Source organism: Oncorhynchus kisutch, linkage group LG23, assembly GCF_002021735.2.
Source record: "Oncorhynchus kisutch isolate 150728-3 linkage group LG23, Okis_V2, whole genome shotgun sequence".
Classification (NCBI taxonomy): Eukaryota; Metazoa; Chordata; class Actinopteri; order Salmoniformes; family Salmonidae; genus Oncorhynchus; species Oncorhynchus kisutch.
The window spans coordinates 24,160,095-24,177,546 of NC_034196.2; the positions used below are offsets into that span (position 1 = coordinate 24,160,095).

At 43.8% G+C, this 17,452-nt stretch overlaps 1 protein-coding gene across 1 annotated transcript in view; it reads right to left on the bottom strand.

Moving 5' to 3' along the window:
• Positions 1 to 643: 643 nt before the first annotated feature.
• Positions 644 to 17,452, bottom strand: part of LOC109868140 (whirlin-like) — a 125,598-nt gene continuing 108,789 nt past the window's right edge. Inside the window, exons 8-12 of the mRNA XM_031802904.1 lie at positions 13,981 to 14,052; positions 12,551 to 13,166; positions 12,197 to 12,354; positions 11,545 to 11,667; positions 644 to 3,535 (exon numbers count right to left, since the gene is read on the bottom strand). Coding sequence (XP_031658764.1) covers positions 3,353 to 3,535; positions 11,545 to 11,667; positions 12,197 to 12,354; positions 12,551 to 13,166; positions 13,981 to 14,052 — 1,152 coding nt within the window. The 3' untranslated portion in view covers positions 644 to 3,352. The remainder of the gene's footprint in view (positions 3,536 to 11,544; positions 11,668 to 12,196; positions 12,355 to 12,550; positions 13,167 to 13,980; positions 14,053 to 17,452) is intronic.

Below are 17,452 nucleotides of genomic sequence, written 5' to 3' on the forward strand. Positions count from 1 at the left end.
AGCTTTGCAGCGACGCTCCTCATCCAACCTGACAGAGCTTGAGAGGATCTGAAGAGAAGAATGGGAGAAACTTTCCAAATACAGGTGTGTCAAGCTTGTAGCATCATACCCAAGGAGACTCAAGGCTGTAATCGCTGCCAATGGTGCCTCAACAAAGTACTGAGTAAAGGGTCTGAATACTTATGTAAATGTGATATTTCCAAATTGCAAAAAATGTCTAAACCTGTATGTTTTGTCATTATGTGTTATTGTGTGTAGATTGATGAGAGGAAAAAACGATTTAATCAATTTTAGAATAAGGCTATAGCGTAACAAAATGTGAAAAAGTCAAAGGGTCTGAATACTTTCTGAATGCACTGTATATAGTGCACCTTACAGGCCCTGGTCGGAAGTAGTGCACTATATAGTGAGCAGGGTGCCATTTGGGACAGAGCCCACATCTGTGTTGTTTCCAAGTCCATGCCACAAGACAGGACACCTGCCTCTCCATCATATTCGCTGATTAATCACCCTGTCATTGGATTGGACTGATTCCTTTCATCATCTCTTCCCCTCTGAATTACTCTGTAATATGGGTTAAAGAGAAAGCCAGACTGTTATTAACATCAGATCCAGGGTCAGTAATAATAAGTAATCCCAAAACATTTTTTAAAAAACTTTATTGAATTCCTCAAAGCCTGATATGACGTGGGGAGACAATTACGTTGGATGCTTGGGCATGGTTGAATGGCTTGGCATCAGAGTAGACAACTGACTGTATATCTATAATATAATCACATTTATGTGGTGTAGTTAATGTGTTACTAAGATTGTTTGGGACATTTCAAGACATGTTATCGGTGTTTGAAAGAGTCCCTGTGTGTGGAGTCATGCCTGAGTCAGTGTGTGTGGAGTCATGCCTGAGTCAGTGTGTGTGGAGTCATGCCTGAGTCAGTGTGTGCAAAAAGAAAGTTCACTGTAGACATTACGCAACGTCTCAGAGCATGTTAGAAGCAGAACGTGGATTGACCAGTGTGTGAGTATTTGTTTTTGTGTAATGTGTGTGTGTGCCTTTCCCTCTCTCCTGCATCAGGTCAACCTGTGCAATGTGTGTGTGTGTGTGTGCCTTTCCCTCTCTCCTGCATCAGGTCAACCTGTGTAATGTGTGTGTGTCTTTCCCTCCCCCTGCATCAGGTCAACCTCTTTTGCTCTCTGATCCTTGCTCTGCATTCTCTGCCCATCTCCAGTGCAACAACGTAGAAACAACGTTAGACATAGTACACCTTCCTCTCATCCCTCTCTCTGAAGGGCTGTCTGTGTCATATGCACAGTGTAAAGATACGGCTCAGAGAACAAAGCCACCATTTCTGAAGCTATGTAATTCCTCCCAGATAGCAGTGTTTAATAGTGACTGCCTTGTGGATAGGAGTAGGACACACTCACACACTCCCACACACACGCTGAATGTTAAGCATTTGAGGTGGCATTGGCAGGGAATAGGGCAGTCTTCTCATGATTGTGTCTCATACCCTAAGTATGCATACAGAATACTATTGCATCCCAAATGGCACCCTATTCTCTATATAGTGCACTTCATTTTACCAGAGCCCTATCGGTCCTGGTCAAAAGTAGTGCACTATAGGAAAAGGGTGTCATTTGGGATGCTGCATAAATATACAATGATTGAAATGATGGAAAATCTCTATTATCTGAATGGGGTGAACAAAGCACTTGTATGTAAATGGGCATCAAGAGAAACCTGACTTAAACTTGATGGTTATTGTTGCTACATCAATAACTTCTATCGGTCCCTTTCTCTGTCTGTCTCTCTCTCTCTGTCTCTCTCTCTCTCTCCGCTATAATTCTAAAACTCCCCTGAATTGCACATATACCGCTTCACTCTCTCTTCCCCCTCTCCCTCCCATAGAGGAAACAAATAATCCCCCACAACTACTGCACTTCTCAGTTCTTTCATTGGTCTCTCTCTCTCTGTCTGTCTCTCTGTGTCTCTCTGTCTCTGTCTGTCTTTCTCTCTGTGTCTCTCTGTCTCTCTCTGTCTGTCTTTCTCTCTGTGTCTCTCTGTCTCTCTCTGTCTGTCTTTCTCTCTGAGTCTCTCTGTGTCTCTCCGTCTCTCACTATTTCTCTTTTCCTCTTCCTGATTGCCATGATTTGCTCCTCATACCTGTTCAATTATTGGATAAAGTGCTTCTTCAAGTTCTTAGCATCAGCTCTCCATCAATCCACCGTGACTTCTGCCTGTTTGTGTGCTTGTGTGTTTGTGTGGTAAGATGGCATGCCTGTGTGTCTGTGTGCTGGGCCACATGTGTTCTGGGAGTGTGTATCGGAGAGAGCTTCTGCAGCAGTTTCCTTTCCCAAATGCCTCATTACTACCTCTTAGTAATTACTATGTGATGCAGGCCCCTGCAAGCCCCTTGTGTAAACACAAATAGTACGGCTGACTAGCACTGCCAGAGAGGGCAATTAAAACACAATCATCTCCATTACTCTTCACTTGGGGCCACATTTGCAGAAAAGGGACCTAATAGTACACTTTGAAGAATTCTACTTTTTAAGCATGTAAGATAGTAGGTTTCTATAATTCATAGATTATCTTTATGTATATATTGTATAGTATCTACATTTGTACATTTACAAAAACAAACTGTCATTGGAAAATGGTGTTTTCTCCTGCCTCTTCCATCTGCTGGATGGAAGGCTGGCTTGCGTCCCACCTTATTCCCTATTTAGTGCACTACTATTTACCAGGGCACATAGGGTTCTGGTCAAGGGTAGTGCGCTACATTGGAATAGGGTGCTATTTGCGACACAGCCTGTGTCTCTTGCGTGTGCTGTTAGTCTCTCAGACTGACGCAGGTTAGTAGACACTGACCGCTAACTGACCACTAATGGACCGCTTCAGGAGCATATCTTCTGCCAGAGCTCTAGTGCTGATGGCGTCATTGTCCAATTGTCCATTTGAGATCCACAGGATGAAGCCACTAGAAAAACACAGATATAGTGACAGTACATGAGATTGCCATAAACACATACAATAAGGTGTCCAGAGAGATGACTGCTGCAGGGAGTATCCTAAAAACCAAGGTCACAAGGATGGTGAAAGTCCATGAAAATCAGAACTTCTCAACTTAGAGTGCAACTGTGTCCGTGTCTTGTTTTGGGGCTAAAGCTGGAGGATGGTGAGGCCAAGTGACCAGATAAAGGTTGGTAGATGAACCCATGTACAGAACAGTGTGTAGGACTATGCCGCTTTGCCCCCACAGCCACCCCCTATCCTCTCCAGCTCTGTAGCCCCTGTCCCTCCTTCCTCCATGATAAGAGTCTCTCTCTCCTTCTCTTCTTCCTTTACTTCCTCCTACAGTGCCACGTTGAACTCTGTGACCAGGAAGTCCACGTGTTCTCTCTCTTTGGTCTTGAAAGCCTCAGCGATGAGGCGCGCTGCGTCCCTGTGCTCCCGGCCCCTCAGGGAAACCCCGTTTACCTCCAGGATTACCTGACCCACCTGCAGCTGCCCGCAGTTGTGTGCCGAACCGCCCCTCTGAGAGAGAGAGGGAGAGAGAGACCTAGAACATTTATTTGTGATAAAGAGAGCACAAACAGATGACAAACACTCGTTGGCACATCGTCACTGTTACAATTACTAATAAACCAGGAAGCAAAAGGACCTTTGTGATCTCATCTCTCACCACTGTTCCAGTCCCTCAGCTCAAATCAAATCAAATTGTATTTGTCACATGTTTTGTAAACAACAGGTGTAGACTAACAGTGAAATGTTCACTTTACGGGTCCTTCCCAACAATGCACAGAGAAAAATAGAAGAAACAAACTAGAAAAAATTATAACACGATGAATAAATACACAATGAGTAACAATAACTTGGCTATATACACGGGGTACCAGTACTGTGTTGATGTGCAGGGGTACAAATGTATGGGGGTAGATATATACATATAGGTAGCCATCTCATTTGGAACGTTCACATGGACTGTGATGACCTGAGAGACTAAAGATACTACAAGAGTAAAACCAAAGATACTGGTAACTAACCCAAGATATATCACCGGCATCGTTTCCAATGAGAGCAAATTAAGCATAGTGGGCAAAACAAGCGAGCAGGTGGGCAAAGCCAAGCACGAGCTAGCAAGATCCTAGCTAGCAAGATCCTAGATCCTATCCTAGCCTTATTTTAGCATGTATTTGCATATTTCCGTTAGGGAACGCCTTCTCTGTGAAGGCCTTCTCCTTCTTAACAACACCATTTTTTGCCATTTTGGCAAAGGATCAAGTCTACAAAACTTTGACTCTATTCGTAACAGACTGTAGTTTTGGGAACTGAAAACTGTATTGGGATCAAATGTTTCATTGATGAAAAGAATGTCAGCCAAGTTTCATCTAGCTCCATCTTCTCCCACTTTTATTTTAAAAGGCCTCCTGCGGGGCTGGGGGCTGGGGTTCATTTTTATTTTGTACAAAATATATATGAATATAGGACAAAACACACATCACGACAAGAGAGACAACACAACACTACATAAAGAGAGATCTAAGACAGCAACATAGCAATGCAGCAACACATGACAACACAGCATGGTAGCAACACAACATAACAACAACATGGTAGCAGCACAAAACATGGTACAGACATTGGGCACAGACAACAGGACAAAGGGCAAGAAGGTAGAGACAACAATACATCAGGCAAAGCAGCCACAACTGTCCGTAAGAGTGTCCATGATTGAGTCTTTGAATGAAGAGATTGAGATAAAACTGTCCAGTTTGAGTGTTTGTTGCAGCTCATTCCAGTCGCTAGCTGCAGCGAACTGAAAAGAGGTGAGACCCAGGGATGTGTGTGCTTTGGGGACCTATAACAGAATGTGACTGGCAGAACAGGTGTTGTATGTGGAGGGTGAAGGCTGCAGTAGGTATCTCAGATAGGGGGGAGTGAGGCCTCACAGAGTTTTTATAAATAAAGCATCAACCAGTGGGTCTTGCGACGGGTATACAGAGATGACCAGTTTACAGAGGAGTATAGAGTGCAGGGATGTGTCCTATAAGGAGCATTGGTGGCAAATCTGATGGCCGAATGGTAAAGAACATCTAGCCGCATGAGAGCACTCTTACCTGTCGATCTATAAATTACGTCTCCGTAATTTAGCATGGGTAGGATGCTCATCTGAATCAGGGTTAGTTGGCAACTGGGGTGAAAGAGGAGCGATTACGATAGAGGAAACCTTATCTAGATTTAACTTTAGTCTTCAGCTTTGATATGTGCTGAGAGAAGGACAGTGTACCGTCTAACCATACTCCCAAGTACTTGTATGAGCTCTAAACCCTCAGAGGTAGTAATCACACCTGTGGGGAGAAGGGCATTCTTCTTACCAAACCACATGACCTTTGTTTTTGGAGGTTTTCAGAACAAGGTTAAGGGTAGAGAAAGCTTGTTGGACACTAAGAAAGCTTTGTTGTAGAGCATTTAACACAAATGAGCCAGCTGAGTATAAGACTGTATCATCTGTATAAATGGATGTGAGAGCTTCCTTTTGCCCGAGCTATGTTGTTGATGCACTATATTTGGTTCTAAACGGATGCTTCAGATTTCTACATCTTTACAGACATCAAGCTAAACTAAAGTTACTACTTACTATAAGACTATGTTGGTGCTGTTTAGGCCCAGGGAGCATCTATTGAAGATTTGATGCAAAAGTATATGATCCTGTCAGGGATTTCCTCCTCTTCTTCCGAAGAGGAGAGGCGAAAAGGATCAGAGGACCAATATGCGGCGTGGTAAGTGTCCATGGTTCCTTTTAATACGTAAACGTACACATGAACAACTGATTACAAAAACGAGTGAAAACCTAAACAGTCCTATCTGGTGCAAAACACAGAGACAGGAACAATCACCCACAAACACACAGTGACACCCAGGCTACCTAAGTATGATTCTCAATCAGAGACAACTAATGACACCTGCCTCTGATTGAGAACCATACTAGGCCGAAACATAGAAATACCCAAATCATAGAAAAACAAACATAGACTGCCCACCCAACTCACACCCTGACCATACTAAATAATGACAAAACAAAGGAAATAAAGGTCAGAACGTGACAGATCCTGAATTAAATTAATCTGTTAGGAATTGTGAATGGTTGTGAATACTTTGTGTATTAGTGTGAGTATGGCGTGAGTAAGTAATCATTCAGGAAGAGCCAGTAACATAGGGCTCTATTTTAACAAACCTAATGCAATGGTAAATCTAAGCGCAGGCGGTAGCGTTATAGGTTGAGGATCATGTCCGAAATATTTATGCTATTTTCACTATCACAATTATCGGCAAAAAAACTTGGTGGCATTGAGCGAAAGTTCAGGGTTCTGATGAATAAAAAAGTTGTGGGTGTGTAGAGGCTTGGCCCCTCACTGGCCAATCAAAACATGCTCAATGGTGAAATATGTGGTTGCTTCAAGTTGTATATTTATTGCCTTGGAATCAACTCCAATTCCGATGTTAGTCCGTTAGAGTTTGTAAAATGGCTTACTGGAACGTAATAACAAAATGTAGACCTGTCTTTGCTAAATTTGTTGACCCATTTGCAGTACATTGTATTAAAGCTGAGCATGGACATGGCAAATATTGAAAATAAGCTAGATTAAATGAATTATTGATAATGTGTAAAAATAGAACAAATAATTCTAATCAAATTCTAAACAAAACGAAACAACTTGTTTTAAATAGGCTATGTCACACTTACTGTCACCATCATTTCTCCCCGCGGGCATATAGTATTAAAACAATGTAAACAATGTAGCTGGATAAAGATCCACTATAAAGAGAAAGGGAGAATGTCCACTCACTGTCATACTGCTCCCAAATAGGCCTGTGTTTTCAGAACATAATCAGAACTATTTTACAGATCAGATCGTATTCACACATCTTCAGAAGTTGCATTCCAAGCGCACCACAGACGTTGTCACGATAAAACCAGGAAGGTGAATCATTCTATGTTTGGTTATAATAAAACTAAATGGAAAAATAAGCAATCTATTCTTAAAAACCCCCAGCAATAAATCAATGTAAAATGTAATGAATGATATCATGAAATCACCAATAGTAAAAAGACACACGTTGCTGTTGAACCAACCTTCATTATAGTAGGCCTAAGGGAAGGCTTCGGTTTTCAACATATGAAACGGAAAACTAGCAATTTTTACAGGTTGCAGATAACTTCTAATTACGAGGTTCCCCGGTATCTTTCGTTTCATGATGGGCATGGACATGTAGCCTACATCATGGCGGGGGTTCAACGTACATCAAAAACAGGACCTGTATGGCTAAAATAATGTGGGCCTGCCTACAATGCATAGATAACAAGAGAACACAGCTTTGGTGATGATATTTTAATAAAGCTTTGGTGATGATATTTAAAAAATGCTTTGGTGATGATATTTCATACAGCTTTGGTGATGATATTTCATACAGCTTTGGTGATGATATTTAAAAAACGCTTTGGTGATGATATTTAAAAAACGCTTTGGTGATGATATTTAAAAAACGCTTTGGTGATGATATTTCATACAGCTTTGGTGATGATATTTAAAAAACGCTTTGGTGATGATATTTCATACAGCTTTGGTGATGATATTTAAAAAACGCTTTGGTGATGATATTTAAAAAACGCTTTGGTGATGATATTTAAAAAACGCTTTGGTGATGATATTTTAATCAAGCTTTGGTGATTAAGATTTACTTCCAAGCGGTCTCAGGAGGCAAACCCTTTATCAACAGTATAGACTACTCCGCGATTGCATTGGGTATCAAAAGCCTTCATTGAAATTGAAACCTCCCATGCCTGTCTGTCACTCGCTCGATTGCCTGCCTCTCTCTCTCTCTCTCTCTCTCTTCCTCCCCTACCTCCCCTTCTCTGCAAACTTTCTCAGTCTAAATCCCCTTTATTATTATGTACCATCTTCTCTTCCATCTCTCTGTATATCTCTCTCCCCTTCCTAGCTCCCTATCTCCCTCCCTCCGTTGCTCTCTTTGATTTTGAATATGCTGATTTCACGGTCAGAGCCTTTGTCGCTCCCCTCGCAATCAGCGGCTCTTTTATTTTTCATTAGCCTCTCACCAAAGCATATTTTGAGCGGGAGGGCTTTCAGTGGTTCTCTGAACTCCACAGAACAGCACAGCTCCCTCCCCAGCCCTCCTCTCTCCTCACTCTTTAGGTTAATCAAAAGAGACACAGACCTGAACAGAGCAGAGCTACAGCCAGGTACGGTGGTATTACCCTCAGTTCAGCCAACCCTTTATTTCACATAACAGTCACTGCTCTCAGTGGATGTACTCCTTCAGGTAAAGGGAGAGAACAGGATCAACTCTTATCCTCTTGATTAAACAAATGAAAGGGTGCTTGGAACCCAAAAAACACATTTAATGTACTCTTACAGTTAGACATTCATGTAAAGCACCTGGCAAGGGTAAAGGGCAATATTTACCTGAGCTGGACTTGAACTAGCCACACCCACGGACGTCTAACCTTAGTCACGACATCACAGGGTTGATCTTTGACCCTATTGCTATGGCTACTGTAATATTTAAATGTAAACCCCTAATTCTTTGCAGGGGTTTTTCGCAAGCATACCATTAAAACACGGAACATGCTGCATAAATAATGCCGCCGGAGGAGATGGCTGCCGGGGGAGATGGCTGCCGTTTTACGGGCTCCTAACCAATTGTGCTATTGTGTGTGTTTTTTTTAAATTATTTGTCAATTATTTTGTACCTAATGTTGGTGCCACTGTCTCTTTTGACAGAAAAGAGGCTCTGAAAAGTCAGAACAGCGATTGCTCACCTCATACTGGACAAAGATTTGTATTTAACAAGTCGGACGCAATGTCATTCGCATGAAGAAGAGACGGCGATATATAGGATCGGGGTGCCTTGTAAGAATCCGACGGCGAGTAGGTAATCCATCTCTACCATCCATCCTATTAGCCAATGTGCAATCATTGGATAATAAAATGGATGAGGTCCGATCAAGACTAATCTACCAACAGGACATTAAAAACTGTAATATCTTATGTTTCACCGAGTCGTGGCTGAACAACAACATGGATAATATACAGCTGGCTGGGTTTTCTGTGCATTCGCAGGATAGAACAGCTGCCTCCGGTAAGTCTGTGTCTATTTGTTAATAACAGCTGATGCACAAACTCTAATATTAAGGAAGTCTCAAGGTTTCGCTCGCCTGAGTATCTCATGATAAGCTGTAGACCACACTATTTACCAAGAGAGTTTTCATCTATATTTTTCGTAGCTGTCTATTTACCACCACAAACCGATGCTGGCATTAAGACTGCACTCAACGAGCTGTAAGCAAACAAAAAAAATGCTCATCCAGAGACGGTGCTCCTAGTGGCCGGGGACTTTAATGCAAGGAAACTTAAATCTGTTTTACCTAGTTTCTACCAGCATGTGCAACCAGAGGGAAAAACTCTAGACCACCTTTACTCCATACACAGACACGAGTACAAAGCTCTCCCTCGCCCTCCATTTGGCAAATCTGACCATAACTATATCCTCTTACAAGCAAAAATTAAAGCAGGAAGTACCAGTGACTCGTTCATTACGGAAGTGGTCAGATGACGCAGATACTAAGCTACAGGACTGTTTTGCTAGCACAGACTGGAATATGTTCCGCAATTCTTCCGATGGCATTGAGGGGTACACCACATCAGTCACAGGTTTCATCAATAAGTGCATCGATGACCTCGTCCCCATAGTGACCGTACGTACATACCTCAACCAGAAGCCATGGATTACAGGCAACATCCGCACAGAGCTAAATGATAGAGCTGCCGCATTCAAGGAGCGGGACTCTAATCAGGAAGCTTTTAAGAAATCCCGCTATGCAATCAGACGAACATCAAACAGGTAAAGCGTCAATAATAAGATTGAATCCTACGTTCGCCGGATGTGGCAGGGCTTGCAAACTATTACAGACTAAAAAGGGAAGCACAGCCGTGAGCTGCCCAGTGACACAAACCTACCAGATGAGCTAAATGACTTCTATGCACGCTTTGAGGAAAGCAACACTGAAGCATGCATGAGAGCACCAGCTGTACTTGATGACTGTGTGATCACGCTCTCCATAGACAATGTGAGTAAGACCTTTAAACAGGTCAACATTCACAAAGCCGCAGGGCCAGACGGATTACCAGGACATGTACTCTGGGCATGCGCTGACCAACTGGCAAGTGTCTTCACTGACATTTTCAACCTGTCCCTGACCGAGTCTGTAATACCAACATGTTTCAAGCAGGCCACCATAGTCCCTGTGCCTAAGAACACCAAGGTAACCTGCCTAAATGACTACCGACCCGTAGCATTCACGTCTGTAGCCATGAAGTGGTTTGAAAGGCTGGTCATGGCTCACATCAACACCATTATCCCAGAAACCCTAGACCCACTCCAATTTGCTTACCGCCCCAACAGATCCACAGATGACGCAATCTCTATTGCACTCCACATTGCCCTTTTCCACATGGACAAAAGGAACACCTATATGAGAATGCTATTCATTGACTACAGCTCAGCGTTCAACACCATAGAGCCTTCAAAGCTCATCACTAAGCTAAGGACCCTGGGACTAAATACCTCCCTCTGCAACTGGATCCTGGACTTCCTAGCGGGCCACCCCCGGTGGTAAGGGTAGGTAACAACACATCTGCCACACTGATGCTCAACACGGGGGCCCCCCAGGGGTTTATGCTCCGTCCCATCCTGTATTCCCTGTTCACCCATGACTGCATTGCCATGCATGACTCCAACACCTTCCTTAAGTTTGCCGATGACACAACAGTGGTAGGCCTGATCACTGGCAATGATGACACAGCCTATAGGGAGGAGGTCAGAGACAGGTTGAGAGCTTCAAGTTCCTTGGTGTCCACATCACCAATGAACTATCATGGTCCAAACACACCAAGACAGTCGTGAAGAGGGCATGACAACACCTGTTCCCCTCAGGAGAGTGAAAAGATTTGGCATGGGTCCTTAGACCCTCAAAAAGTTCCACAGCTGCATCATTGAGAGCATCTGGTTGCATCACCGCCTAGTATGGCGCATGTACGCGGCGCATGTGACAAATAAAATGTATAATTGCTTAGCATTGTCTCATTGTCTCAGGCCCTCTGAGTGTCAGAGCCCTGCTATAGAGTCTATTCTGAATGTTATAATCATCCCTGGTAAATCTGCCAGTCCTCTGGAGTGGAGGAACAATGGCATGGCAGCCAGGGATCTCAGTTTGAGTTCTCTTCCAGTGTGAAACCACAGACTTATCTGACAGAGGCTGTGTTGTGTAGCCATGTGTGGAAGAGGAGGCGGCACGGGCCAATGACAGTGCAGAGTTGCAGAACACAGAATACCATGGCTAGATCAATTCTGACAGGTGCAGGATATTGTCTGGCAAGCTGTCATTTCGGAGATGACTTGAAAAGGGAGGGGTGAGAGGGGTGAGGGGCATGAGGGTTTATTCTAGGCTGTTTGAGACCCACCTGTATTGTGACGATACGTGGCAGGGGCTGGCGAGTGTTGGCACCCCCTTCGATGGCGATGCCCAGGGTGCTGGCACTCTTTGCCACCCTCACCAGTGTGGAGGTATGCTCCAAGAGACCCGGCTGCAGAGAGAGAGAGATAGAGAAGAGAGGGGGCAAAATATAACTCAGCTTTTTACTCAAATATTCACCCTGGAGACCCATGAAATATTTTCTTTTGCACCTTTGTTACACATTGGTCCACCCATAAAGGTAGGAACCAATCAACAATTTTCCCACCACCTAACCACTAATCAGCAATAAGCATAAAGGGACAGGCAGAGGAAACAAGAGACCTCTAGCGCAGTATGAGATGAGATGGAAGTGATTGAATAGATGAGAAATCATTGAAAGGACAAAAATGTATCAATGAGCAAAGAAAGAAAACTGTGTGTACATAAAGAAAGAATAAAACAGAAAGAAGTTAGGACAGTTAGGATTGAGAACAAGCTTCAGATAGAGTGAGCAGTGACAGAGGACAACCCAGCTCTGTTTGTCTGTTTCTCTTCTTGTAATCCCTCCCTTTCAGCTCCATCCATCCATTCATCCATCCATACATCTCCCTCTTTCTCTTTCTGTGTCGTCTTTCTCCCCGCTGGTGTGTCCTCCTCACCGGTTTGGCGGTGCTGTCCCCACGTGCCCCCTTGAGGTCTCGTGGGGGGCGTATGTGGGGACTGCTTTCCCTGCTGAGTCGCCCCGACTCGCTAATGTCCACCCCGCTGTCCTCGCTCAGTGTCTGTCCACTGTCTGACAGCTGGGACAGGGTGGCACCTTGGAGGGGATGGGTGCAGAAGGTTAGAGACTGGCACAGGGACACACTCAGGCAGAAATACATACACCATGATTACACATAAACATGCACTTCCTCTTATTTGTGTAACCAATTCTTCACGTCCAAATCTGGTCTCGTGGTTTTCGGAGTCCAACTCTAGCTTTTCCTCCAACCTACTCCCTCCATGCCTCTTACCTCGTGACTGGGGCAGGGACCGCACCTTGTTGACGTCAGATTCTGCATTGGGCCTGTGGACCTCCACCATGACAAAGTGCTGTTTGTTGGAGCCAGAGGAGGCCTTGTCCGGGCTGTGTGGAAGGAGAGGGGGTGTGGATGGGGCAGGGAGTGGAGGGGGAGGGGGTAGATATGGGGAGGGGGCGGCAGGTTTGGTGGTCTTAATAGATGACTGGACTCTAGGGAAGGGGCCTATGGCGTGCTTGTTGACCATGGAAAACTTGGAAGTTGCCATCTCCTTCTTATGGGGGACAGAGGGGTCCCTCTTATGGGGGACGGAGGGGTCCCTCTTATGGGGGACGGAGGGGTCCCTCTTATGGGGGACAGAGGGGTCCCTCTTATGGGGGACGGAGAAATCCTTTTGGAGGTGGACCTTGGGTGAGCAGGGGGACCCTTGGTTCCCCCTCTGGTCCTTGGGTGGGTTATGGGCAGGGGCGGTGAAGTAGAGTCCAGAATAGGAGGATTCGGAGGAAGGGCGTTTTTTGACCTGGTCTCGTCTGCTGGGATGCCTCTGCAGCCCTGGGGGGGGTGGGGGGTTGAAGGTGGGGGGAGATTCGGATGTGGAATGCACCTCATCCTAAGATAAGAGGAGAACAAACAGATCACATTCCTTTCATCCCACAAAACACTCATATACTACAGCACATCTCTGGAATCTCCTCATTCCACACACACACACACGACCAATTATCACGCCTCAGAATTCAACACAACTCATTCAGTTAGATTCAGTTGAGCCCCACAGCTAAACATGGTCTTTGTGTAACCTCAGGTTACACCTTCCCAGTCCGCTGTGTCCCCGGCAACAAGCTCTCCCCTCCAACCAAAACCAACGAAATTAACAATGAAAACAGCAACAGGAGCGGGGAGAGAATGAATGAAGTGATTCATGGGTTTAAAAATAGCAAGAGAAAGCAATCAAAACCAACACAAATATGTTCTGGCTGAATGGAGTTGAGGTGTTTTTAAGACTCTTCAGGTCTTTGCTTTCTGTGTCCCACATTACATCGCCTTGGAACCAACACAGCCTCCTGTCGACATCGGTTACCTTTGCTCTGGTAACTGTGGTAGGTATTCTTGTTTGTGTTTGTGTGTTTCTGATTGGAGCTTTTACCTCAGGTGTCAGACAGAGAGCAAGTTCCTCCTTAGTAAGGAGGGAGGAGGAGGAAGCGGAGGAAAAATATATGCCATAATATCCTCGAACTCTAAACAGACTCCTCCACAGGAAAGAAAGAAATAGGCTATAAGAGTTCAAACTGCATATCCGTTGCTTCCTCTTCTTGTCGCTCTTTCATTTCCAGCTTTTTGTTTTTTCCCTCCATCCCTCCCTCCAACCTCTGCTCTGTCCATCTTTATGAGGTTATGGTTCTGGGCCTGACTGCGGGGCTCACCAGAGAGACGTCAGGCAGTACATCCAGACTCTCTTGAGACTCCTCCCCATTACTGTCCACCATACTGTCATTCTGAGAGAGAGAGAGAGAGAGAGAGAGAGAGAGAGAGAGAGAGAGAGAGAGAGAGAGGAGGGAAAATAGGGGGGAGATGAGGGTAGAAAGAGAAGAGAGAGAGAGGAGGGAGAGAGAGAGACAGCGAGAGAGAGGGAGGTTACGTGAACAGCTGCTTATTTATCCTAAAGCAAATGTTGAGTCCAAATTGCATTTCGTAGGAGTTGTTTCATCTATAAGAGGGAGGAAAAATAACTCAATATCGTTCTAAATATACTAATCATTCTAAATAAATGTAAATCTACATTCTAATCTCAACGTTTGGAATGCAATACTACAGGTGGGTACTCGTCACACACACACAAACACAAATGCACACACAAACATTTCTCTATACACACTCACACACACTTTCACTCTCACTCTAACACACACACAAGCACTCACTCCATAATTTTCTAACCACTCACACATAATATGCACATACATTTATATTGACTCTACACACCCACACACCCACTCACATGCAAGCTGCTGTTCTCTGTATTGGAACGGACTTTTTAAATATTTCCTGCATATAGTATGCTTACTTACTTACTTACTTTATTGTCTATTTCATATTTCTTATTCTTATTTCTTGTGTGTTTTTTCTAGTAATACATTGTCATTGATGAATGCATTGTTGGGTTTTGAGTTTGAAAGAAAGGCATTTCACTGTTTCACTTGTGCATTTGACATCAAAACTTAAAATCTGAAACTTGAACACACACCTCTAAATCTCTATATTACACCTTTCAATCTCAAAGTTTGGAATGCAATACTACAGTGGGTACTCAGCACTCACACAAGGTGCACAGAAACCCAAGATATCTGCATGGTGCAGGATGAACTGTTGTTCACTGTTGATTGTTTAGTGAGTTCAGACCCTTCATTAAACTCTGCCTGTACCAAAACAAAAGCCCCATAATTTCAGTCTAATTAAACGCTCACTGACGGCACGGGGAGTACTTACGGGCAATTAATTTACTGCAATACAGGGGCACAACTTTCACTGGGGATGGCGGGGACATGACCAAATGACAAATTGCATTTTTGTCTCCCCTGGTTTTATCATTGCACTGTGATACCAAAAGCGGCAATGGTGTGCTTTAGGACCATGCGGACGCCTCAGAGTCCGCATGGCAATTTCAGCCAGCTGTATTTAGCACCGGTGGACACCACAGAGCGTGCAGACAGGCTGTGTGAAGGCAAAGCTTCTGAAAGGCACAGTGCTGCTGTCTCTGTGTGTGTTACGCTTTTTCTCAGAGAAGTAAAAGCAAGCAGAGCAGAAACTGGATACTCTTTATTTGACTGATGTAGCTGGCAAGGTAACTGCTGTTTTAAATATTTATTCCCAGTGTTGAGCTAGTAGTGTAACTGACATGTAACGTTAGCTACAGTAATAATACATCCCCCTCAAATGAAGTTCTGTCTGAAGAGAATGAACTAGCTAGCTAGTAGCAACCACAGCCAGTTCAGCTCTAGTCTCTAGCTATTTGTCAGGTAGCTGTATCTAACAGCTGTTGAGTGTATGAAATGTTTTATCGACTTTTTGTCCAGTTTCAACAGAATTAAATTAACTTGGCTAGTTTTCATCAGTTGATGTACCATTACTATTAGAGATTGCCAAAAGTTGGTTAGCGTTAACTAACTAACTCAATAACTTTAGCTATTATTTTGCCTCAATCACACTAGACCTGAATCAAACGATGACACCAGCGGCCAAATGATTAAAGTCCGATATTCTGAAGTTTTTTGCCAGCCCAATGTGTGTTTTTATTAGAGTCAGTTTAGCAATGTAAGGTTATTGATCTGCCAGTTTCCCTAGCTAATTCTCTACTTTTCACACTGACATGGTATAAGAAGTTGGTATAATACTATGCTCATCATGTCTTAGCAGGATCAGATGGTGACAGGTTCAGACAGCCAGGGAAAACCAGTCTGTGGCGGTGCTGAGGTGAGCTTTTGCAGATGCAACACTTTATTCGCTCTGTGCAGCAAACACTGGACAAGCCAGAAGCTTCAAAGATTGAAACAATTTTAAGACAGTCTGACAAACCTCAAATTGATTTCCAAACGGTATCAAAGGTTGATAAATTTAATCCCAGTAAAACTTCCCTGTTTTAGGTCAGTTAGGATCACCACTTTATTTTAAGAATGCAAAATGTCAGATTAATAGTAGGGAGAATGATTTATTTCAGTTTTTGTTTCTTTCATCACATTCCCAGTGGGTCACAAGTTTACATACACTCAATTACTATTTGGTAGCATTGCCTTTAAATTGTTTGACTTGGGTCAAAAGTTTCGGGTAGCCTTCCACAAGCTTCCCACAATAAGTTGGGGGAATTTTGCCCCATTCCTTCGGACAGAGCTGGTGTAACTGAGTCAGGTTTGTAGGCCTCCTTGCTCGCACACGCTTTTTCAGTTCTGCCCACAAATCTTCTATGGTATTGAGTTCAGGGCTTTGTGATGGCCACTCCAATACCTTGACTTTGTTGTCCTTAAGCCATATTGACACAACTTTGGAAGTATGCTTGGGGTCATTGTCCATTTGGAAGACCCAATTGCGACCAAGCTTTAACTTCCTGACAGATGTCTTCGTTTTCCTCCCTCATGATGCCATCTATTTGTGAAGTGCACCAGTCCCTCCTACAGAAAGAGCACCCTCACAACATGATGCTGCCACTCCCGTGCTTCACGGTTGGGATGGTGTTCTTCGGCTTGCAAGCCTCCCCCTTTTCCTCCAAACATAACAATTCATCATTACGGCAAAACAGCTCTATTTTTGTTTCATCAGACCAGAGGACATTTCTCCAAAATGTACGATCTTTGTCCCCTTGTGCAGTTGCAAACCGCAGTCTGGCTTTTTTATGGTGGCTTTGGAGCAGTGGCTTTTTCCTTGCTAAGCAGCCTTTCAGGTTATGTCGATATAGGACTCATTTTACTGTGGATATAGATAATTTTGTACCTGTGTCCTCCAGCATCTTTACAAGGTCTTTTGCTGTTATTCTGGGATTGATTTGCAGTTTTTGCACACAAAGTACGTTCATCTCTAGGAGACAGAATGCGTCTCCTTCCTGAGCAGAATGACAGCTGCGTGGTCCTATGGTGGATATACTTGCGTACTATTGTTTGTACAGATGAACGTGGTACTTTCAGGCGTTTGGAAATTGCTCCCAAGGATGAACCAGACTTTTGGAGGTCTACAACTTTTTTTCAAAGTTCTTGCTGATATCTTTTGATCTCCCATGATGTCAAGCAAAGAGGCACTGAGTTTGAAGGTAGGCCTTGAAATACATCCACAGGCACACCTCCAATTGACTCAAATTCTGTCAATTAGCCTATCAGAAGCTTCTAAAGCCATGACATCATTTTCTGGAAT